Source organism: Podarcis melisellensis (assembly GCF_964234715.1).
Source record: "Podarcis melisellensis genome assembly, chromosome: 9".
Lineage (NCBI taxonomy): Eukaryota > Metazoa > Chordata > Lepidosauria > Squamata > Lacertidae > Podarcis > Podarcis melisellensis.
The window spans coordinates 56151898-56177653 of NC_138541.1; the positions used below are offsets into that span (position 1 = coordinate 56151898).

Below are 25756 nucleotides of genomic sequence, written 5' to 3' on the forward strand. Positions count from 1 at the left end.
TCGAACTTTTATTTATTTACTGTAGGATTAACGTGACTTAAACATCAAACCTTCAAAGTATTCTCTCCGATTGTCAAAGAAGAGATATGGACATGTGGTAGTTCACAGATTCTGGAAGTCCATCTTCGAAGAACGTGGTGGAATTTTGGAGTAATAATCTGTGAACTGCAATTGGCTTTAATTTCTGTTTTTAGAAATGTGCAATACAAGGAAGTGGTGACTTTCTGTGGGGTCAGGGCACCAAACAAGTGGGCAAAAATGGAAGAAAAGGTCTTTCACTAAATGATTCGTAAGGATATGTGAGGCAAACCACTCTCACTGAAAGCTGGACTTGATATGGGGTAAGATACCACCAAAGCTGTACATGTTTAAATTGTTTTCATTTTAAGCAAGACTTTATACCACATGATATGCCAATGCTTGGGTTGTGTCGTTTGCCTTGGATCCAACTTCTACATTATTTGTAAGCCATCTTGTTACCACATGATTGTGTGCTCAGAATTTGAGGTGTACGACGGGTCAGCATGTCTTGGGGGTCCCAATGGGGAGGCTCACAGGCCAGAGGTTCCCCTTCCTATTGCAGAGGTATCAGAGATCATAGTGATGAGTGCCAAGTCCCTTGAATGATCGCCTACACACACAAATCGCAACTGACTGAAGTATTTATTAAAAGCCATGTCTGTCCATCATGATACATTCCCCCCCCATGACCTTGGTTGCTGTAGGCTAAAAGGAGCAAAGAGGGCATTAAGCAGAACACAGTCAAGGGATTTATGGTGTCTATGGCAACCCCTTACATGATATATATAAAGTGGATCCAAATTCAACACAACACTTTTTAGAGAAAAGGGAAAGAAGGCAAAATATAGAAGTTAAAGGGAATGCAAAATTGCAAACAGATGTAAGGCACTTTCAGAGGATAAATTTGAAATCTGACCTTCTGAACAAGGCTGTTGGGAGGTCATTCAAGTGAAGGGATGTTGTATTTGGGAAAGGGATAGGCAAGTCCTCAAGTTAAGCTAGCTGCATAGCTCTTTCTAGATATGCTGAATGCACGTTAAATGCCTGTGAAGATTTTATGGCTACAGTCAAATTGCGTTGGGTGTTCCAAGACATCATGTATCCCTAAGTATATTTTATGCTTGTTGAATGAACCTTGATTGTGGATCTAGTTTTAAAAAGGCATGGAGAATGCAATAACTTGTGTTACTGTGACAGGAGACTGCCAGTCATATAGCGGTTGCAAGGCAGTACAACAGCAATCTGGATAACATTGCTTACAGTCAGCCAACCTTGTTTGGAAAATAGGATTATACAATTGAGGATTCACACATCTGATTAAAACAAGCACAAAACTAGCGACTTAGACTTGTGTCTTCTCCAAGTGAGAACAATGCAGATTTCTGATTAAATTCTACTCTAGGAGACTGATAAGGAAGAAAAAACATTAGCACTGAGCCAGAGGGGGCGTGGGGAGAAGCATAGCTGAGAGACGGTTGGGTGTCCAAGAGGAATAGTCATGCTGTTTTTTCCTTAGATGACCCCAAGCTCGCATCACTAGACTAACAGCGGGAAGTTATGAGACGGAATAGATGGATGATGAGAATCTTCTAGCCCCAAGTGCTAATAAATAGGACAAAGAGCACTCTATAAACAAGGTCAGCCAGATCGCACCACCAATTATCTTTCTCTCCACTTCTAGAACTGAAACACAGGAAACCAGAATCTGCCATTTAGAAAGGTTTCTAAGCTCTGAGGTGCAGACAAGGGGTTGCTTCCACACTGTCACTGTTTTCAGGAGGGATTCCATCACCTATCAGCAAGTTCAGGTTATGCAATTAAAGACGATTCAGCACTCTTGGGCAACAAATGTGCTTCACCTGACACCTCCCCCCTCTAAATCAGACTTTTTGCAATAAGGAAAATGACGGGGATATGCACTGGAAAGTGTGTGATAACAATTGATTGAAATCCCTGTGCTTTAATGAACAGTTTAGGAACACACTCAGGAAACTGCCTCCTATCGAGTCAAACCATGTATCCTTCTAGCTTATTAAACGTCATCTGTACCATACACTGAAAGCAGTATTACACCACTTTAAAGAGCCATGGCTTCCCTCAAACAATCCTGGCACCTGTATTTCATTAAGGGTCCCAAGAGCTTTTAGGATATTCCTATTCTCATCACAGGGACACGGGTGGCGCTGTGGGTTAAACCACAGAGCCTAGGACTTGCTGATCAGAAGGTCGGAGGTTCGAATCCTCGCGACGGGGTGAGCTCCCATTGCTCGGTCCCTGCTCCTGCCAACTTAGCAGTTCGAAAGCACAAAGTGCAAGTAGATAAATAGGTACCGCTCGAGGGGGAAGGCAAACGGCATTTCTGTGGGCTGCTCTGGTTCGCCAGAAGCGGCTCAGTCATGCTGGCCACATGACCCGGAAGCTGTACGCCGGCTCCCTCAGCCAATAAAGTGAGATGAGCGCCGCAACCCCAGAGTCGGCCATGACTGGACCTAATGGTCAGGGTTCCCTTTACCTATTCTCATCACAGAGCTACAATTCCCACAGTTCTACACCCTTAACAAACTACAATTTGCCATGAATCCTTTGGGGAAGCCATTACTATTTAAAGTGGCAAAATGCCTAAAATCACAAAATCAAATAATTGTAGAGTTCAAAGGGACCACAAGGGTGATCTAGTCCAATCCCCTACGATGCAGGAACTTTTTTTGCCCAACATTGGGCTCAAACCCACAACCCTGAGATTAAGAGTCTCATGCTCTACCAACTGGGCTATCCCTTATTTAAATGTATGAGATCCTAGTTTCATCTACAAACACACTGCCAGCACGTCTCCAGAGTTTCAGTGAAATTCCCAGCAACCCTACCTAAATGTCAGGGATTCATCCTGGGAGCTTTATAATGCAAAGCATGTACTGTACCACTGAGCTACAATCCTTGTGCAAGGTTGCAACAATGCTCACACACAGAGAGACATAAGTAGCCAGCTGTTTATTTTAAAATAAATACATGAGAATGTTATACCGATTTATGAACTTGTCAAGACATGGCACTCGGACATCCCTTTGGAAAGAAAATAAAATATTTGTGTCATGTCTAACTTTTACACAAGGAAACTGACACCAGAATTATATCAACATTTTAATACAGCCATGGATTAGTTTACTGTATTTTCACATCACAAAACCAGCCTGGAACTGGCACAACAGAAGAGCATATTGATTCAGTTTCCCAACATGAATCAACAATACAGTATAGTGAAGAATAACTTGTTGGTTTGATAGTCAGAGGACAAAGTTTATTTTATTTTATTTTTTTAAAACTGAAGTAGCAACTACAAACCTTCCTGACCCTTGACAGCTATAATGCATGGTATGTGAGGCTACCCTTGAAGGCGGCTGCAATTAGTGCAGAATGAAGCTGTCAGAATTCAGAGCAGCTCAGTAATCCGAAATCTTCCTATTCTGCCCATGTACTAACTGGCCCTTCTCATTGGCCCTGGTGTTAAAGGAAACTCACTGTGTGGTGATATTAGATAGGGCTTTCTCTGCGATGGCATCTCACTTCTAGCACTCCCCTTTAATAAATGACTGGTGCTACACCATTCACTTTTAGGCACTAGTTAAATAGATATTAGCGTTTTGTAGGGAGTTGACCTCATGTGGAAAGTCATAAATCAGCCTGTTGTATGTGTGCCATATTGTGCTATTATATATTATTATCTGCTGTTTTGTGAGCTGCATGTAAATTTTATTATGACATTTTTAGTGTGTGGGGGGGTTGTTCAATCCTGCCCTGAGATCATTAATTGATGAAGGGTGTGTTAGACACCCAATGAATGAATGTTGCTGCTTGAGCAACATATTGTAAAGCGTGTCTACAAAAAATGTAATGTGTGAAGCACCTCTCACAGGATGCTTTACTGTGTACCGGTATATAAATCCAAGATCTAACATTCTTCATGTAATATTCTTCCCAGAAAAGTTATGCTCATAAACAGGCCCATGGCAGCTCTACACATTACATGCTTCATAGTAGTCTGATGAGCTTTGAAGGGAACCTTAGAGTCAGTCCCGAATTCATACTGCACTAAGTAGCCCATGAAGACCCACAGGTTGAGCTAATCTCAGCCCATTCAAGTGGGAAATGAAATGAAAAGAAAAAAGAACATCGAAGACCTGAATATTTGTGATACAAATGTCATTTCCCCCAGAAATAACCTAAATACGTTCAACAAAACAGAAAAAGGACTCAGTAACATGGAAAAACTAGAACTTAAGGACAACTTGGACCACCCAGAATGCTGCATTAAACAAACAGATACAACATCAAATGAATGCCTGGTGCTATTATTACAACACAGACGCTAGGGACTCATTTGGCATGTTCAGTGGAAATTAACTAAAATTGCTCTGCTGCCAATATATAGCTACAATGATATAAATGGAAGGAACAACACACTTTATGTGCCTGAAAAAAAAATTGTGATCTAAGTGCAGTGTCTTCTTCATATCTTTGGTATCAATCTGATCTTTAGCACCATTGGTTCCCCGCCCTTTAAGTTAGCACAAAGCATTTTCAAATCAGGTGGGGATCTGGTTTCGTCCCCCATCCCCTTTGGCTGCCATTTATGGTGAAGCCTGTTAACAGAAGATTATTTCACTCAGTAGATATTTCAGTTTTTAGCAGCTTCCCAGAGGATGTTCTTTCAAACCACACTAATGGCTCATAATCATTTACAATCAATACTTGTTTCTTACAAGTAAAGTTGCCAGACCAGTGAAAGGCTGTAGCTCAGTGGTAGAACACATGCTTTGAATGCAGAGGGTCACGGGTTCAAGTCTCAGCATCTCTAGATAGGGCTGAGAAGGACCTCTTTATTAAACTTTGGAGAACTGCTTGTAGTCATAAGAGACAATATTGTGCTTAATGGACGCATTCCGTATAGGACTCACTCTCTCTCTTACTCACTCACTCACACACACACACACACACACACACACAGAGTAAATAGCAACTGTGGGGGAACCTGACCTAGATTTGATCTATAGCATAGTGTGGGAGCTTTAACCCTTTGGTCCACAATGGTCCTGATCCAGGTCGGTAGTCTTTCATGGTTGCCACTGGCAATGCGGACATCTGGGCAAAATGTGTTTTAGACTTCTTGTCCCTGTTGCAAGCATCCTGTTGCAGCACTGCTTCCTTGGGTACCAGAGGGGAAATGCTTCAGAAATCATGCCTGTCAGCCAACCAGTAAAAGAAATAAGTGACGTGATTCAAAAAATAAGGAATGGGGCCTATTACTTGGATGCATTGCAGCAATGTTTCACAAATATGTGGATGACACCTAACTCTATTTCTCTGTAACAACTGGGGCAGGTGTGGTGCACCTGGAGTGGTGTTTGCATGCAGTGGCGGCTGAATGAGGATTAATAAACTGAAATTGAATCCTGGCATGATAAAGGCCTTGTGGGTTAGTGACTCTCAGGTCCAGGAATTACCGGTAGGTCCTCCCTCTGAAGGAGCAGTTACATAGCCTGAGGGTGTTCCTGGATTCATAGTAGTCACTGGAATTTTTGGCAAGAAAGGAAGAATAAAGTGGAAGATGACATGAGTGGGACTATTGCCAAGCTTTTCTAAACAAACCTCAGGAGCTAGAAACTTGATTTCTTAAATGAAAGTCGAGGGACTTTGGTTGACAAAATAAACAGAAAACCCTGTCTAAAATGACTATATCAATGCTGTTTCCCCTTCATAATCACTCTGAAAAAAGAAAAGAACAAAATCCTCCATATTCTGAGTGCTCTCGAGACTGTGTCGACTAGATATAGGCACATAATTCTTATTGTTTCTCAGATGTATTGGAATAAATGCGATAAAGGAAACCTTTTTTGTTTAAGATACAAAAAGGAGTAAAATTACAGGATCAGTGTTTTGGGTTTTTTAAAGCAGGATCAAATATCCCATTTCCTGTCTGGGAGTCAGAGGCCTAGTGATGTAAGACCAAAGAACAAGAAGCCATTATTTTGAGTCGATGGCTAATAATATACCATCAGCATTTGCAAAACAACCCTTCCAGCGCCTTAGATCATTCCACATCCATTCAGCCAAAAGGAATTCATTTAACTTCAGCATTCTCCTACGATTCAACGCTACCTTGATCTCATTCCTGTAGAGAAACTACATCATATTCGGAGCCCTTTTTGTGTGTGCTGCAATCCTATTTTTCACCTGCCTGGAGAAGATCAATACGGTAGGGTCTCTTCCACCACCACCACAACCCCTGTCAGCAGACGCGGCCAGGCAGAGGCCTTCAGTTTAATTTCAAAAAAGTGAAAAAGCAGAATGAAAAGGGAGGGGGGTTGAAGGGGGAAGACACCTTCCCCCCTGCTTTCAGGGATGGTTGCTGCATTATGGACGAGTTTAAAAATGCAATTATATTCTAGACAGTCTGGTAATATTCTGAGCCTAATACAAGGTCTGCTTTAAACAGCCATGGCATTAAAAATTATGAAAAGCCAGGAAATGGTGAAATAGTTAAAAAAAATCACTTTTTTATTTATGGGAGGTGTGTGTGTGTGTGTGTGTGTGTGTGTGTGTGTGTGTGTGTGTGAATGCACCCCAGCCTCGCCCACCCAAGGGAGAAATAAAGGGCGCTTTCAAGGATGCAAAAGGCGAGCATCCATCTCTCTCTCTCTCTTCCCGGTACTCACCTTGGGCATTCGGATGTGCTCCATGGCGACAGGATCCCTGGGGTTTCTCTCACACAACACGCCTCGCAACAGCCGAGGGGGTCACAGGGCCTAATGAAGATTTAAGCGTCGTTACCTCAACACAGAGGAAAACTGGGAGGGGGGGAAGGGATGGCTGGAAAGCGGTTCCCAGAGAAGGTGCCTCTGTTTCCGATGCCGCCAGGTCAGCGCTTGGCTCCGCCTCCTGCAGCGGCTGCCATGCCGCTCGTTTCGGCTTCCGAGGCGCACAGGAGCCCGAGGCTTCCCGGCTGGAGGGAGGCCACCAGGCCCTAGAGGCTGCCGGGTTCCCGTTGGCCCCCATCTCCAACCAAAGCACAAGCGCCTCCCGTCAGGTGCTGCCCTCGTTGTTCTCGGAAGGCTGTGAAGGAAAGGCCTCCGTTTGGTGAAACGTTTCCCCACAACTCATTGTGGCCTGTTTCTTCTTCAGAAACGCGAGCGACTATATCTTTTATTGTTATTATTATTTTGACAAAGTAATAATGATAAATAAATACTGTAATGCGCGCCTCAAACCCCCAACCCTTCCATTGTAACTATCCAACCTGCCAAAAATTTCAACGCCTTTTTTGCCATGGTTTGACCCCTTTCCGTTTTGACAAATCCTGCAAATACATTTGGTCGTTTGACAATTGTCAATTTCAAAATTTGAAAAGCTAAATAATTTTTTTTAAAGTATTCTACAAATACTTTCCATGTCTCCTCAAAATCACCACTCCCACATATTCCTCATCTTAATAGCATGTCAATTTATAATCAGTAGCTATATCCCACACCTCTTTATACCATTCTTCCATTTTATGTTTGGCGACTACATCTTAAATCTGCTCTCTCTCGAAGGAAGAGCTTCACATGTTAAGTTGCAGCCTGCCAAACAGTTGTGAAAACGTGGCACCCAAACCCAGGCCATGAGCGTAACCAGGATTTTTGTTTGGAGGGAGGGCAGAACCTCAGTTTTTTTATTGATTTTTATTGGTTTTTACTGCCCCCCATAACCCAGGCTGGAGCAAAAGTTAAGAATCCTGCCGCTTTTAGAGTGACCAGATGCAAAGGGGGCAGCTTTTCTCTTGCCTGCATGTTAACAAGCTGCCCCTGTGAAAACCACCTCCTCTTCTGTGTTACTGATAGTCCTTACAAGTAAATTCCTAAGATTGCTGTCTATGTGTTATTTCAGATCTCTCAAAGCGCAACTGCAGGTGTCTGAAGTGTACAAAGGGAAAAGAATGGTGCGTATGTGTTAAAGTTCGCTACATGCAGCAGTTTCACTACGTCTCAGTATCTCATGTTGTTTTTATGTAATGAACTAGTCAGGGGGGGTTTCTGCAGGGGGTAGAGTAATCTAAAGGCATGAAAACAATGCAGAAAACATTTCCTCTGTCATTGGAAGTAGTGCTCTTTCGTTTGCGTTTTCACTACAGTTAACCAAAACCAATGCGAACATGACTATCAATATAACTGGTTGATAATCTTGGCATTTTCAGTTTTCATAGTTCTGCAGTTCAACACATTTTTAATGTTTTTCAATTAGTTCAAATAATAAACTTTTCAGCAGAATCCCCTTTGATTTAAATGGAAGCACAATTAATCCAGCTGCATTTTTTATAAAAAGCCATGGCAATTCTAAGAACTGCAGCTATGTAGGATTGTTGACATAGCAGTTTCTGCCTATGAAGCAAGGATTTCTTGCAACCACAAAGTGGTTAATTCTAACACTAGAACTTATACTTTGGTGGTATTAGTATGCAACTACTGTACATACTGCAGCTAATCCCCCCTCAAAACCCAAAGATTCCATATTTTTTATGGTTTATCCCTTTAAATCCTAATCTACAAGTGTAACCAAACTATAAGCACATGGAGCTGAATTTGCTTTCACTCTTCCATAAAACATAACTTTAATCTGCAGTCAATCAACAGTTCAAAAATGTGTCTGAGATTACTTCATATTTTAAGACATTGCCCAAAATTACTAACTTTTAATGAATTGTTCAATAGTGCTCCAAATGAGATTTTTCTATATTATGAATTATATTTACACTTTTGTCTCCCTCTCCTCCCTCTGCTGCTTTCCTGTTGTTGTCCTTAGATTGTAATGGTAAACTCCTTGGAGACAGGGAGCTTGCATATGGAACTTTAAGTCACACTGCTGGCAGTGAATAAATATTAACAACAACAATTTAATCCTTTAGTATTTCACCCTGATTCTCCTGGAAAACGTTTGACTTCATAAAAAGCAAGCTAATGAAAAGTTGCCCTTTTAATTATTTCCAAACCTTATAACTGCTGAACAATTGTTGCACAAATTGCAATGTGACAACGCTGAACGCATGACACTTGTTTAATAGTAAAAGGAGTTAACTGGTTCAACATGACTACTGGCCTGGCTTTTTTTTTTTTCAATATCCCTCAGAGCTGCCAAGTGTTCCAGAGGACTAAAAGGCAACTTGCCAGAGCTCTGCAGGGGAAGTGTGCAAGAGGACAAGTGCAGGACACAAACGTCTAGGTACAAAGCATTCATCCTGACTGCTCTGCTACCCGAAATTGCAGCTTTCCAGATGTTGTTGGACTAACTCCTATAATCGCGTACCATTGGCTATGTTGAGGGGAGCTGATGGTAGCTGGAAACCAACAGCATCTGGAAGGCCACAGGTTTCCTAACCCATATTTTAAGACCTAAGCATCTGGAACCCATGGTACTTGAGGCCTCTCATATTTGCCTGCCCAGCAATTCAGATCTTCTTTAGAAACCCTGCTCAGGGTGCCCACAAATAATGTGCCACTGTCAACCCGTAATACTTTGGATTTAAATTGGTTCTAATGTTTATGTCTTTTTTTAATCTAATTGTTGTTTGACAGTTAGTGGCTCAGTCAGTAGAGCACAAGACTCTTAATCTCAGGGTTGTGGGTTCAAGTCCTAGAATGCAAAAGATTCCAGTTCTGTAATTCTATGAAAGAGACCCTTGGATTCTAAGGGATGAAGAGTGGTCTAGAAATACAATTAGTCAGTCGATCAAAATAAATAAGTGAAAGTACCGAGGAGCAGCATCTTAGTTATGAAGTTTCAGCTTTAGAACTCTCTTTTCAGTTAAGCAGTCCCACATCCTCACTACTTTTAGGTGACCTTTTAAACTCTCTCTAGCATTTAATGAAAATTGATTTTGCTGTTGTTGCAGTCTGAGGCTGCTGTTCTAAACATATTTAATAGGGAATAATGAGCCCCACTGAACACAGCAGGACTCGCTTCTGAATAAACACAGATGTATCTAGCAAGCATTGTCCCACACTTTCCAGTGCATTTTCGCATCACTTTCCTTATTGGAAGGAGTCTGAGCTTTTGGGGAAAGCAGTTACAAATCAGCTTTAAAGAGTTACAAATCAGCTTTAATTGTGCAGCCTTAATTTGCCAATATGGGATTGACTCCCACTCGAAAATAGTGACAGCCTGGGATCCCTCTTTGACTGAAAGGCAAACTTGAACTATTTTAATAAATAATGGATAGATAATTACACAACTGAGACTTAATCTGTCCTTTGAGGGAGCCCTGGGGATTGGTTCTATGAGGAGGTCTAAGGATTTCTGACAAAATTCTCAGAGCTTCTAACCAAACTGAACTTTTTCAAGATACTTCTTGGGAAGCTATGGCAGTTCCACCAATGCAAAATTACGTAATATGGAGCAGTAGTCAATTAAGTTTTACTCAAAGTAGATCCATTGAAATTAACGGGCCTAACTTAGTCATGTTCATTAATTTCAGTAGGCCTTTGCTGAGTAAAACTTAGTTGAATACTAACCATAGATTTTTAGTGTAGGCATTCTTTAAGATGAAGGCCATAAGGTGGATCTAAGATTTTTTTTAATGTTTATCCTGCCCTTTCTTTAAGACATCGTAGATGGTTTCCTCACACACACACATTTTGTCCACAACAGCCCTGTAATGCGGCTGAAAGGTAGCAACTAGCCTAAGAGTCAAATGACTGATATGCTTCCTTTATTGGATCTGTTTCCAGGCTCGAGCTCAACAGCTTCCAATAAATGTGACTTTGTAGATCACGTTTCTTTGATGTTTCTTCGTCATGGTGCACTTGACTTGAGTACAAAAACTTTTCCCCTAGTTGGGTCTATCTAAAAGTGGCACATGATACGTTGATCCGGAGGTAAGATGTTTTTTTCTCATTTCATGTAGGTCAGTTTTTCTCAAAACGTGCAACCTTTAACTCTGCTACACGGTGTTTAGTTTAACATTTAACATGCACTTTCAGAATTATTCATTGCTGTTTTCACCATGGTTAAAAGAAAAAGAAAGTGAAATGAAGGAAACCAGTTGGCACCAAAATGGAAAACTGTTCTTATCTATGTGACAGAAAACTATCATCATGTTTGGCTAAATTAATAATATTGTTGCATTCGACAAGATTCCAGAGCAAATGGGAATTTTATGGCAATCATTGATTCTTAATTGTTTGTGCTAGATGTACTTGGCCCTTTAGCGAATTACTCTGTAGTCGTATTCTGCGGTATTTTATTATACTGGAATAATATTTATTTCTGACGTATTTTAGATTATTGTTTTAATGATTGATTGCCACCCTGTGCTCTAGAAGAAAGGATGGGGTAAAAAAGAAAAAGAGCCTTCCCAACTTTAAATATGATTGGCAAAGTGCTAGAGAGTGAGAACTATTTCTCAGTATTTATCTACTTTCTTATTGCATTTATAGCCCACCTTTTTCTGCAAAGAGCTCAAGGTGGTGTACATTGTTCTTGCCCTCCTCATTTAATTCCTACAACAGCACTGTGAGGTAGCTAACAAGAACAACAACAAATATTTATACCCTGCCCATAGAGGCAGTGACTGGTCCAGGATCACCCAGAGATTTGAAGCCTGGGCTTCCAGGGCCTAGTCTGAAACTCTAACCACTATGCCACACTGGTATTAAAGAAGTTAATTGACTACCAGTTAGTTTCCTGGACCATTTTAGAGTGCTGTTTTTGACCAATAAAGACTTAAGCATCTCATAACCCCAGTACCTCAAGGACTGCTTCTCCTCATAGGAATTGAAGCGGACCCTGCAATCAAGCCTTTCTTTATGTGCCTCATCCCCGGGAATCCCGGTGAGTGGCAACACAAAAACAGGCCTTTTCAGTGCTAGCTTCCCATTTGTGGAATGCTCTCCCTGTGGAGGCTTACCTGACACCATTGTTTGATATATTCGGGCACCAGATGTAAGCAGATTGAAATGCTACATTAAAAAACATGTTGTTTAGGGTTGCCATATTTCAAACAGTGAAAATTGGGACGGAAAAGTTTTTTGGGCAAGGTTTTTGAGCTTTTTTTAGATTTGCCAAAAGTTGTTACTGTTTTTGAACTATTTTAATGAAATGGCACTGCCAACATGGGCTGTCAAATTTTTCCAGACATTTGACCAATTTCCGCTCAGACACTGCTGCCAAATTCTGTATTCAGGATGTATGGCAAGCCATTGTTAATAGTAGGGTTATAGAAATTAATAAATGGTAGGATTTTGGTTATTTGTAGTATGAAGGGAGAATGCAAGCTGCAAAGGAATTCCTGGGCTGGCTTATGCCAACCAGCCTGGCTGGCTGGGGGAAGAGCAGGCTTGGTTGTTGTTGTTGTTTAGTCATGTCCGACTCTTCCTGACCCCATGGACCAGAGCACACCAGGCACTCCTGTCATCCACTGCCTCCCGCAGTTTGGTCAAACTCATGTTAGTAGTTTCAAGAACAGGCCTGTTAACAGCAGGCCTGTTAGCATTACAAAAAGGTCTTGATGAGCCACAGAAGGATCCTTTGGCCTGGAGAGTCAGAAGTCACAAAGGTTGCTGGGGTAACTATGTTTGAGGGGACAGGAAAAGGGGAGTGTTGAAGCAAGGGCTTCCGGGCAGAAGGAGGAGGAAGTAAGGTTGAGATCCATCTTGGCAGGGAAGGAGAAAAGGTTGCCTGCAATGCTGTGGGCCATGCTGTAAGATCTGGACTCCCTCCATGCAGACTGAAGGTTTAAATAGGTGAAGAAACCATATTTCTTAAAGCATGACCGTCTCTGCCGTGTCTTCTATTATCCAAAGGGATACAGACCCTGTATATGTGCCTGTTACCCCTCACGCTCTTGCCACTGCTTGGCAGAGAGAGGGGCAGGCACTGGGCTTTTGTAACAGTATTATGAACAGGACATTTAAAAATGAAATAAAATTACTTCAGTGGCAGGAATCCTAAGTAAATGGAATTATTTTAGAAACCCCTGGGGGAAAGAGGTAAAATCAGGCCCCACATGTCACATTTTTGGAATTAAAATTGACTGTCATTGTAAGAGGGTTAGAATAATTCTTGGCTGACTCCAGCAAGCCTTGTGATTCTCCTAGACGGTTTGGGACTGCTTATCTTGGCATCACCCACTGGTGTTAAGATCGCCATGCTAACTTCTTAAAAGTTCTGTCAGCCACATCTACTCAAATGGGCTGATGAAGGAGTGTTAATCTTCTAAATACAGAGAAGCACTTGAGATTTCCAAGAATACAGCTGATTAATCAAAGATCATAGGCAAAAGAAAGAGAGAACCTTACACAGAACAAGTGAGAAAATTTCAATCTTTATTCCCAAAAGTACTCCACTTCTTCAGCCGAGAAGAGAAGGAAGTTGAAGATGGATGGGGGGGGGGAATCAGATCATTCCCTGCATGTTTGAATGCAGAGATACAATTCATTTTCCTTTAATGTCAACCAAAATTTCAGAGATAGGGTGGGAAGGAGACAGCTACTGAAATTAGGATAGCTTGATCTAGGTGCAAAGCTCACTCCCAACATAGATTTGCTGAGCAGCAATGCCTCACAGCATCATGGCTTTGCTATGAAGGGAAATGAAGTGCTGAAAAATACATGTCAAACCAAAGGTGTTAGCAAATACTATTTCTAATTTAGAACACTGGTATGCAGCTTAGACAATTCGCATCCCTTCAGAAATGCAGAGCCCTTTATGTCCTATAGTTTGACTAATTAGATGTTTCAAACTTCTGTTTTATCTCCTTCCGTACCAGTCTTGATGTGCAATTTCATCAGTAAAAAGTGGTATCAAGAGTACCTGGCAGAATAAATTTGAAAATGGTGGATTGTAACTCATCTGCACTATACTCAGGGGCGTACGAGAGGGGGCGGCGGCGGAGGGGGTGGGCCGCCACTGACTATACTTTCCAAACAGTATCTTACCACTTTAAACAGCCATGGCTCCCACCAAGGAATCCTGGGAACTGTAGTTTGTCAAGGATGCAGAGAGTTGTTAGGGGATCCTCTATTCCCATCACAGAATTACAATTCCCAGAGTGTTTTTTTCCAATCAATTCTTCTTAGGAACTCTGGGAATTTCAGCTTTTTGAGGGAAATAGGGGTCTCCCAGCAATTCTAAGCACCTTTAACAAACTACAGTTTCCATTATTCTTAGGGGGAAGCCATGGCTGCTTAAAGTGGTATGATACTGCTTTAAACCTTTTAGTTCAGACGTGGTCTTGATCTCCCTGTCCCTGTCACACAACCTGAATAATGATGGAACCTGTATCATGGGAGGGAAAAAAAGCAGGCACATATGATTCCTCCCTTTTTTTAGCACAGCCATGTTTCTGGCAATTTACTGCTGGAGACAACCGTGTTTGTTTATTGCATTTATCCATCAGCCTTCCTACAAATGGAGCCCAGGGCAATATACAACAAAAGACAAAATATCAAAATACATCAGTAGATAAAATGAATGAATGAATGAATGAATGAATTAAAGGAATCTAACTTAGTGAGTTAGAGGTCATAATCCTGGGATTTTGGGGGGATGTGACAGGTTATGTGGAGTAGCCCGCAGCTCTGAACCATAATCTCTCTTGCTCTGTTGAACTCAGCTGCTAAAGCAGGTTGGGCCCCTTTAATAGACGGGTTTGCTCCCATGGAAGGCAGAGCTAGACCTGTACCAACTATTTAAGGCTCAGTCTGCTGTTGACCTCTCCCAAAACAACATTCAAGCTCTACTCTTCTTGAGTTGCTAAGCTGATCACTGTCTGGAGCTGTCCAGGGTGCCAAGCCTCACCTCAGACCTTTATCTCATCTTGCTGTTTGTCCAAACCTGAAGTTTCACCTTGGGTCAGAAACTGTACCGCCAAAACCATTGCTTGAGACAGATCCCTGCTTGAGCAGTCGGGTATCAGAGCATACACAGAGTTCCTTGCAGAAGAAAGGTTCTGAGAGAAATCATATTGTGGTTCGTAACTGGATGTTTCCAAGAAGACAATACTAAAAGTGAAGTTTCACATATTTGTGGGAAACTAAGACATTTACATGTGTTTGTGTATTACCCAAGAGATGTATGTATTCCACATACATAGGCATGTGGAAGTATCACATGTATGCAAACACTCCAAGAGTTATTTTCCCCAGTATCACTCAGAAGTAAAGAGGGCAACACAAAGCAAGAATTAGTTATGAGTTAAAATTATACAAGTATGCACTCTAACTCAAAGGCCTCCTATTTTTATCCTGACTCTGTATGAAGGGTTTTCCCATGTACTTTTAATGAAACATTGTGACATGACACATTTCTTCCCCTGTGATGTGCTGTTTGGCCTGCCAACTTCCATGACAGAAAAGATTAGCGAGAATGCTGTGGAATTTATTTATTTTTAACTTTGCCTGAACATTCTTGCTGGTTTATAATTGGAAGGGGGGGGGAAACCCTTTCTTCTAGGAGTTGAAACTCAGGAAGTATGTGCAATTGAACAATGATAATACTTCCTCCATAAGCAGGACCTGAGCACAATAGGAAGCTATCTTATTCTGAGACAGACCATTGAGTCCATCTTGCTCAGCATTGTCTACACCAGGTTTCCCAGACTTGGGTCTCCAGCTGTTTTTGGACTACAACACACATCATCCTTAGCTAGCAGGACAAGTGGTCAAGGATGATGGGAACTGTAGTCCAAAAACAGCTGGAGACTCAAGTCTGGGAGAAATCCTGGTCTACACTAACTGGCAAAAGTTCTTCAGGGTTTCAGGCAAAAGTCTCTCTCAGCCCTATCTGGACATGTCAGGGACTCAAGCTGGGACCTTCTGTGTGAAAACCAAGTGCTAGTGCCAATGAGCTACAGTCCTTCTAGATAGCAATGGCAGTATCCTGCTCATGTTTCTCTGCAACTGGCAACCAGAGGCATAACACCTCCACTATTGACATCAGGACACAGACTTCAATACTAAAAGTAGCCTTCTTTTGCACATGAGTTAGCTCACCATAGGCAGGAAGACACATACAGGACTTTGATCAACAGCCCTGAACAACTATAGTGTCTTGAGATGGTTGTATGAGGGTCTTCACCCTAAGCAGTTCTCACAGTTCTTGAATTTTTATTGTTCTTTGAAGCTTTGCCTTCCAAACCCCGCAAAGAAGTTCCTGTGGGTCATTCCCCACAAAATGTAATATTGCTCAGACCACTTCAGGTTTTCAGGATTTATCTAAAATAACATATATTTGTTACTGAAAAGTTGGCTTCCTTGACATTTGCAACAGAAATACTGGAGATAAATCTACGTATTTCTCTCTTCAGATAGATCATTGTGATACTATTCTAGTCCCTAATAACAGCAGCAAAGTCATAAGTCGGTTCACCTGCTCAGGCAGCTTTCAGTATAATATATATATATACTATCATCTGCCCTTCTGCATTCTAAGTAGAACAGAGAAGCCAACTTTGTTTGAACTCTTACTTTGTTAACTTTATTGACTTTTTGGGACGTTGGTCTAAGGGAACTGAATGCAATCCACTTACCTGTAAAAGAGAAAAAGACAGTGTTTGGACACAATTTATACCATTTATACACTCTGTATTCTATTTCTGTTACTTGCCCTGTAAAAGTTAACCCTTAGATGTTAATTTTACTTGCAACATGAAAAATAATGATATAGTCTATCTTACCTGTGTTTTTATGATCTACATTTAAAACAATAAATTAAAACAAACTCAAAACAACAGCAGAAGCATCAGTGAAAGACCAAGGCTAAACCTAGCATGAAATATGCACATTACTCTTCCCAAGTAACTTCTCCCCCATATGGACATCATTGTTGCTAAATTTACCATCTCTGGGATGGTACAGCTGCCGCATCACCACAAAAACTCTGAGAAAGCCAATAACTTAAACAATGGTTTTAAAGAAAAAAGGAGGGAAATACTTCTTTTGGGAGGAATAAAGAATAACAGAATGAGGCGGGGAGGGGAGGGGAGGGGAGGAGGAAGAGCACACTCAGTTTAAGATTGGAAAAATAGCAAATGTGTCTGTTCTTTTGCTCTTCAAAATATGGCAATTTTACCTTGAGGTATGATCACAGCATGTGGCTGGCAGCTGGCACAGAAGATGGAAGAGTTGAAATCCCCTAGCAATTCACTTCACGGCATGGACCTCATTGGTTTTGGTTATTTTGGTTGAATTATTCTGACTGCAGGATTGCAGGAGGTACGCTCTAGGAGGCTAAGGAAGGCAAGGACCCACATCCCAGGTGGGGCTCACTAGCTTGGGAAGGAGGTATGTGATTCCTCAGTTGGAGTAGGCTCATCAAGCCCAGATGCTGCAATGAACATGCAATATATAAAAGGAATGGTGTCCTGGCCAGGCTGGCCAGATTGATTATATACTGTATCTTGATAACTGATGTTGCCATTTTCCCACTGCCATTAGAAACCTTCAGCATTCAGATGACTTGCCTCAGGGAAAATTCTTAAAGAACATGTTCTTCATTTTTAGTGCAGTGAGTTTCTCACTCTGACCTTCTGTTGGCTGGGATAGACCTTCCTTCGGGATTTGGACAACTCGCTTCCTGATATTCTTAACAAATGTCAAACTTTGTTTGAAAAGAGCATTAAACCATATATTTATACACTCTTCTCTAAGGGCACCAAGGCTGCTTGGCTGATACGGGTATCTTTTCCTGTGGGAATCGCTCGTTCAAACCTCAGCTTTTCTTTGCAATAGTAAAAAACCAAAAAAGCCCAACAACAACAAAACTGTCACGATCTGATCTTGCTAATGCCTCATAACCTCTCCAACACAGATGTGCTCCATTGTCAGCTGGGATAAATGTTTGACATGGACAATGACTGTCATATTTATTCTCCCACCAAAGGTGAAGAGGTACCAGATGGGAGAAATGGGAAGATTCTGCAAAGATGGCCTCTGTATCTATGTGCTCCTCCATCTTTTTTTTTTTAAGGAAGCCTATCTAATAGAATACTAATAACAAAACAACAACAGTAACAACAAAAGTAAACGATAACAATGTGGTTGAATGTAAAGAAACAGTAAGTTGAATAGAACAACGGTGGCCAATCTTTTTGGCAAGGATAACAGTTGTTATTGGCATCTATCTGTCTTGAGAGACAATGGAGCGCACCTCTGCGGGTGAAGTCAAACTGCTGTGTTAGCAGTGACAAAGTGACCTCCCTGGGGTGCTAGCCTGGGCAGTATGTATGGAGGTCCTGGGCTGCCCAAACGACAAGACCTGCCAGCCCCAGCCTCACTGATGTGGTTCATCATCATCAACCTTTTATTCGACCGTCAGTCAGAAAAAGTACATTTGTCAATACACCATTAAACATGATGTGGTTCAAAGGAAAGCAGAATAATACATTTGGCACTAGCTTGGCTGCATGACTTGCTGAAAGGAGGCATACAAGATGCCATCCAACCAACTTAGGTCCCATCCCTGACCTAGGCAATCCAGGCCATATAGTGTCACAAACAGAGAAGTTGCAGAAGAGATGGATTCCAATGACTCATTTAGACAAGAGACACACTCAGGTGAAAGCATGCATCTATTGATATCTAACCTCATGTTTTAGACCAGCCATCTCCAATCCGAAGTTCTTCATTTGCTCCAGACTACAGCTTCCATCAGCCCTAGCCAGCACAGCTAAAATATCTGATGGGCACAAGATTGAGGGAGGCTGAACTATAAACTATTGCAGAAGAGAGGGCAAATATGAGTACATCATCATCTGTTTTTGACCTATCATCACTTCTTGCTTCATCATCCCAGCCCACATTTGCCTTCTACACAGAAGCATTCATTCAGACAGCATTGCTATTTGGATCAAATGAAAAGCTCCTTCTTAAACACTGTTCTAAACCAGCAGAAAGCTAGCAGAGTTTGATTGCAGGAAGCAGATGCAGCAACAAAGCCATTGATTGAAACCCACAAATACACAAAATTATACCTTCTACCTAGATGGGTCTATGCAGCTTCACTGGCAATGACATTGCATCGAGCTATGTTTAAAAATACCTAATTGCTCAATGTGCTACATATGTGTTGCTGCTGTTTGCTCTGTCTCTGGCGAGATGATTGCCCCTTTCCTGTTACCCTACCCCCCTCATAAACCTCATTTTTTTCATTCCCAAGGGTATGGTACTTTAAATTGCAAACCACATGGTCGATTGCAAGTCTATCTGCAATAAACCATGCATTTCTTGTTCTCTTTCTCTGGGAAGGAGTGGTTTGTACATTTTGAATAGGAAAAAAATAAACACCTACATCAGGGTGGGCTCAGGGGAGGGATCCAAATTTCAGATGATACACCAATTATTAGGGTGGTCTACGACTTTGGGAAAATTATTAGGGTGGTTTTTTAGGGACGCGGGTGGCACTGTGGGTAAAAGCCTCAGTGCCTAGGACTTGCCGATCGAAAGATCGGCGGTTCAGATCCCCGCGGCGGGGTGCGCTCCCATCGCTCGGTCCCAGCGCCTGCCAACCTAGCAGTTCAAAAGCACACCCGGGTGCAAGTAGATAAAATATGGACCGCTTACTGGCGGGAAGGTAAACGGCGTTTCCGTTTGCTGCTCTGGTGCTGGTTCGCCAGAGCAGCTTCGTCACGCTGGCCACATGACCCGGAAGTGTCTGCGGACAGCACTGGCTCCCGGCCTCTAGAGTGAGATGAGCGCACAACCCTAGAGTCTGTCAAGACTGGCCCGTACAGGCAGGGGTACCTTTACCTTTACCTTTTACAACTAAGTTTTATTGACAGCAAGCCCATTGAAATTAATAAACATAACTAAGTTACACTCATTAATTTCAGTGGGTCTACTCTAAGTAAAATTCAGTTGACTACTACCCTTAATTATTAATGGCAAATATACACATTTGTTAATTTCTTATAATTAGTTTCAATGGCTTGTGATATTTACAGTCTAGGTCTATGCATGTTTACATAGAAATAACTCCTGTTGCATGCCCAAGTCTGTGTGGACCGGAGGTAGCAGTCATAGGTGACTATTTATAAAATCTAGTACAAACTGATTTCTCCTTCCACAGCTTGCAATCTGAAACCTGCTTACTCAGGAGTAATCCTAGTAGAAACAGCAGAACTTCTTCAAAGTGCATGGAGATAGGTTGCAGCTACAACAATTTATTTTATGTGCTTATTTGGTTTTTCGAACCGACAGTATACAAGCCATAAGCAGATCTTTTCATGAATAATTTATTTCACACTACTTGGTTTTTGTCTCTGTTCAGTTGTTGGGTTTTTTGCCACAGTATGTGTGTATATTCAGTAAAGGTTAAAGGACACACTGTCCTGGATAATAAAATCTTGTATTTATCTAGTGGGTAGCTATGATTCAGTCAGCCCAGTTTAAAATTGCTCTTGTTGTCCTGCCAGATAAATTTGTAGCATGCCCCAAAGGGCATTGCCTTCTTATCCAAAAGAGATGTACTGGTTGACATTATTTTCTCCTTGCAGACATTATTGATTCTGAATAACATTTCCCTCAAGGGGTGGAGAAGTGGGTGGAGGAGGCCCAGCTAAACAGATGCAGCCTGCTGGCGTTAGACACACTTTACCCTGCAGAGGGATGTTTTCCCTGGTTATCCGCTGCGTCATTCCGGTTCAACATATCACCCTCTACTTAGGGATGTGGACAAATTAGCTTACATTGTGCAATGTCTAGGAGACAGAGAGAGTACCATGAACTCACTGGATGGCCTTAAGCAAGCCACCAATTCTCAACCTCAGTTACCCTCACCTGTGGTGCACTGACATGATTCATAGTGTTTTGAGTTTAGCGGGGCGGGGGGGTTAAGCTGTATGCCAGAGACCCTTACAATTCCTAGATCCAACAAGGATCCAATTGCTGAAACAGCCATATAGGTTTCTTGGTAATGGCCCCTACATATGGACCATTAAGGTATCAAAGGAAGTGGTTCTGTGCTAGAGAGCAAATGAGTGGAACCCCCCCCCCCCTGGCTGTTAGCATGAAGGACAAAGGCCAGAGTTCAAATAGTATAGTGATGTTAGAAACTGCACATATTCTCTCATGGTCAAAAAGTACTGATGACCAATTTAGCAGGGAGATTCAAATGGGATGGAGAAATAGGGTACTGCAGCAGTGGGGTGTAAGAGAGGATTTGCAAGCTGACTAGTGAAAGGTAAATCATATAATTTATTACCAGCAAAATGGTTTTCCTGCATTCTTGTTTGGATGGGTAAACCAATCAGCCTGTCTGCTGGCAACTGTATGTTTATCATTACAGACAGAAATCAAGGGGAAATGGGGGCAGAGTTTAGTGACAGGATTACAAGTCATTTAAAGGAATAAAAATATTTAGGCAGAGTAACACGGCATATTTTGTTTTAACAGTTGGGTGCTGCATAGAATGCATGAGAAAGAAACCTCATGTTAACTCTGAAGTACATCAAAGGATTTCACTATGCAGTATAACATTTATCAGAGGGATTATAATAGTATGGATAAAGTCAGTCTAGGCTAAACCTGAGAGCTTCTAGTGTCTGATCTTTCGTGACAATAAGAATTTTAACTGAAAGGGTAAGCACTGTAATCCTTCTAAGTTGCTGTGCACAGTCAAAAGGACTCTTTGAAGTATGTTAGAGCAATGCTTTTTAGACCAATTAGATCTGACAGTGTGTTTTTAGCTAACCCTTCTATGCACAGTTTTAGAGTATGTGGCAGACTGGGGGATAAATGGGCTTCATTAACTATGAACCCCAAAATCTGGGATCCCCTCAAAACTGGTGCCAAAATGTGCAGTTGTTTTGTAGCGTTTTGCAGCAAACCCCCCCCATGTTTTGCAGTGCCCCCCAAATGGAGCAATAGTCACTCAAACTCTGGGGTCAAAGGGGACCCAAAAATCCAGCATTGTCCAATTCACTCCAAAGTGGCATCAAACTTTGGCAAAGATTTTGACACATTTCGCAACGAAACCCTCAAATTTTGCAATGTCCCACAAATGGAGCAATAGCCACTCAAACCTGGGGTCAAAGGGTAACCAAAACACTGCAAAACTTTTGCCAAAGTTTTTTGCCATTTTAGAGTGAATCGGACAATGTTGTGTTTTGGGGCATTAAATATGAACCCAGGTTTGCTGTATCAATTGCTCCATTTGTGGGGCACTGCAAAGCAACTTCTTTGGCACCCGTTTCGAAGGGATCCCAGATTTTGGGGTTCGTAGTGAATGAAGCCTGACAAATGCTTGAGTTAAAAGCTCTCCAAGCAGCTGCTGGTTTCCCTACAAGACTGGATGCACCTTTGCAAGGTTGCTCAATCAAGACTGTATCTTGCAAACCTTCTAATACGTAGCCCTTCTTTTCTCCTTAAGGCTTCCCCCCCCCATACAAATAACACTGTATCATATATAAGGGTGAAAAGAAATACTGCTTGTTTGTAATCTAGTTTTCATTTTTAAATAGGGTCAGTCTCTGATTTACTTTACAGTAAAATAATCAGATAAGCAAAACTTCAGCCATTCTGGAAGGATGTGTGGTATTGTAGTTAGAACGTCTATAACCTGGGAGCCCAGGGTTCAAAATACAATTAATATATATTAATTGTATATATACATACTCTATATATATATATATATATATATATATATATATATAGTGAAATAATTATTAAGTACTAACTTGTTTTTTATCTTATATTTTGGAAATTTACATCCAGCTTTTTTCCCCTTTAAAATTTTTGGGGAGCTCCCCAACAGAGTGGGGCCCTAAGCTATAGCTTGTTTAGGTTATACGTAAATCCGGCACTGATAGGACTTTCTTCTGAGGAGATACGATGAGATCTGAAGCATCTAATCACGCATCTGGGTCGCAACCGCGCAGACCCAGCCTTTGCAACTAGCTTCAAGCAAGATGTCCATAGGACTGATCCAACGCTATTAATCTCCAGGCCTTCAGCAAATCAATTCAGTTTAATTGTGTGTCCGTCTGTCCCCCTGCTTTTTTCCTCCCGATGTGCGCGCATGACGCGTGCGTACCCCAAAGCGCCCCTCTCCAAAGAAATGCACGGGGAAGAAATGCACGGCGCATCCCTCCGACGGCACCTTGGCTGCCTGCCGCCCATTCCCCAGGCTCCAGAGATCTGCAAGCAGCGGCGAAGGGCTGCCCACAGCCGCCGCCTCCTCTACCCATTGGCTGGGAGAGCTGGGCGGGCCCGCGCGCAGACCGAGCTCCCCGGGGGGGGGGGAACGCGAGGGAGGGGCGGGGCTTCGGCCGTTCTAAGTGGGGAGGGGGCTGGCCGCGGGGTACGGGGGGGGGCTATTTCTGTGGGAAACTCCCGCGCGCTAGGCGGGTTGTCGGGGAGCAGCAAGCGGGCAACAGGCTCCTCTCCAGAGACGTCGCCCTCCCGGTCGCCCTCTTCTTCCTTGGCCGCCCGGCTCCAGTGAGTGGAAGTCCCCTTCCCCGCCCTCCCGGTCCTCTTCCTTCCCCCGCCACCGCCTCCTTCTATGGGCGTCTTTTCTGGAACTGGCGGGAAGCTGGAGCCGTTGTGAGGCGCGCTTCACACGGCCAGCAGATTGTGAAGCGAATTATTGTTGGGGTTTTTTTGCGGGGGGGGGGGGCCGGGTTCCCGTCAAGGGTGTGTGTGTATTGTGTGGGATACCTTTTTGCAAAGCCACGCGTCTGTTTGGCCATTGCACGTGGGAACGGGTTGCTTTTCCTCGCGAGGGGACGGGACGGGAGGATCTCCTTTTAGGCGCGTGACGCTTCCTCGACGACACATCGCTGCCCCTGCAGAAGTCGCGATATGGAAGGGTGGGTGGTGTCGACGCCGTGTTGGGCGTGTGTGCATTAGCTGCCACTTTGGGCATGCGGGCAGCTTGCTAAGTTTCCTTAATTATCGCATTCTGCCGTAACAGAATGGTAGAGTTGGAAGGGACCCCAAGGATCATCTAGCCCAACCCACCTGCCATGCAGGGATGATTTTGCACCTGCCCCATACGGGGATCGAACCTGCGACGTGGGCATTGTCAGCACAATGCTCTATCCCACTGTTGGTCCGTTAGAATCCTAGGATTGTAAAGTCGGAAGGGACCCCCGAGGACCATCTAGCCCAACCCCCTGCCATGCAGGGATGAATTTGTAACTGTCCCATACGGGGATCGAACCTGCAACCTGGCCATTGTCAGCACCATGCTCTAACCAGCTGAGCTGTCCATGCTGGACGACTGTGGTGTGTGGGAGAGAGATGCCTGCAAGGATAACACATGCTCTTCTCCCCCCCCCCCCAGTTCAGAACAACCCCTGTGCCATTAATAGCCGCAGTACAGGCAGAACTTCAGTGAAGGCCTCTTCTCCCGCCAGTGAAATTTTGCGCCTGTGCTTATTGAGTCTCTGCCCGCCCTGACGCTCGCAGAAGATTCAGGAATCTTGCCAGGAGGAAAGGTGGTGACCTTAGTAGTAGTACCTTCTCCTTTTGCAAACGTTCGTATCAATTACACTTTCTACCGATTTTGAAGCACTTACCACCTGGGTGCATGTCCCTAAGCCACTTGTCTCGGAAGAAGCTGCAGTGGAGCCCCTAGAGTACTCTAGACAAAGTGGCTTGAAACCTGAATCGGGGCTTCTGGGAGCCCAAAAAGGAAGATGTATGTTAGTAGGATGCAAACTAAAAATAAGCTAGCAAGCTCCCTCGTTCTCTCTCTTTTTCCTTTCCCTGGTTGTTTATGTTTGCTATCCCTGGTTAGTGTTATTGATGTTGTAAAGGACAGCTTGGGACTGGGGGTGGGGCTGATTCTGTCACATTTTCTGGGTTGAGCTGGTTCAGGCTGGTAGCAATGTATATTTATAGTTTTACCTCATGACAGTATGTGCCATTCATGCAAAGACCGTGACAGGAATGCACTGCCGTACACATGGCAAAATTAAACCTCTCAGGCTTTGCCTCAGCTGGGCAAGGTAAAGCACCAAAACATCCAGTTTTAACTGAAAGTGTGGTTTAAAGGAGGTTGTAGCTTTGTTTTTGTTTTTCTTGCCAGGATTGTTGTAAAGAAAGTGTGGAATTGGCGGGTTTTCTGCTCTCTGTCTAGCCCTTCTCCTTTCTACCTCTAGACCAAGCTTTGTGCATTTGGGGAGGGGGAAGAACTCATAAATGCCATTGTCAAAACCCGCTGTGCTACTTTCAGCTGAGGAAATCTCCAGGATCTCCAGATTGCACTGGTCCTTGGAGGTACTCTGTTATGCAGGTATAGGCAAACTCGGCCCTCCAGATGTTTTGGGACTACAACTCCCATCATCCCTAGCTAACAGGACCAGTGGTCAGGGATGATGGGAATTGCAGTGGCGTAGCGTGGGTTGTCAGCACCCGGGGCAAGGCAAGTAATTTGCGCCCCCTAACCCATGGATTTGTGCCCCCTAACCCGTGGATTTGCGCCCCTAATCCTAACCCCCAGATGTTGTGCCCGGTGTGGCCGGCCCCCCTGCACCCCCCACGCTACGCCACTGGGGAATTGTAGTCTCAAAACATCTGGAGGGCCGAGTTTGCCCATGCCTGCTGTTATGCCTCCAAAGCTCAGTGTGGTGGTGGGTCTTTGGCAAGCATAAATTTGGCCACAAAAAACTTATGGAGCCCTGATTTATCCCCAGACCAGATAAGCTGCACGGCTTGTGAAAATGAGTGGAAATCCTTCCAGGCTTCAAGCATCAAGCTCAAGTAAGCTGACC

The 25756-nt window shown here is 43.1% G+C and overlaps 2 protein-coding genes and 1 long non-coding RNA gene across 4 annotated transcripts in view; 2 read left to right on the forward strand and 1 right to left on the reverse strand.

Moving 5' to 3' along the window:
- Positions 1 to 7078, reverse strand: part of MTMR7 (myotubularin related protein 7) — a 36070-nt gene extending 28992 nt beyond the window's left edge. Inside the window, exon 1 of the mRNA XM_081924490.1 lies at positions 6732 to 7078. Within this exon, the coding sequence (XP_081780616.1) occupies positions 6732 to 6755 (24 nt within the window). The 5' untranslated portion in view covers positions 6756 to 7078. The remainder of the gene's footprint in view (positions 1 to 6731) is intronic.
- Positions 6965 to 17351, forward strand: LOC309377431. The gene is made up of 4 exons (XR_014171564.1): positions 6965 to 7102; positions 7942 to 7993; positions 10776 to 10922; positions 11818 to 17351. It is a non-coding gene; the product is annotated as an uncharacterized lncRNA (long non-coding RNA).
- Positions 17352 to 23350: 5999 nt separating this feature from the next.
- SLC7A2 (solute carrier family 7 member 2) overlaps positions 23351 to 25756 on the forward strand; it is a gene marked incomplete at its 3' end in the record, with an annotated part of 48513 nt that continues 46107 nt past the window's right edge. Inside the window, exon 1 of one of the 2 annotated variants that reach the window (XM_081924500.1) lies at positions 23351 to 23477. The remainder of the gene's footprint in view (positions 23478 to 25756) is intronic. The other variant, XM_081924499.1, reaches the window with a different exon arrangement.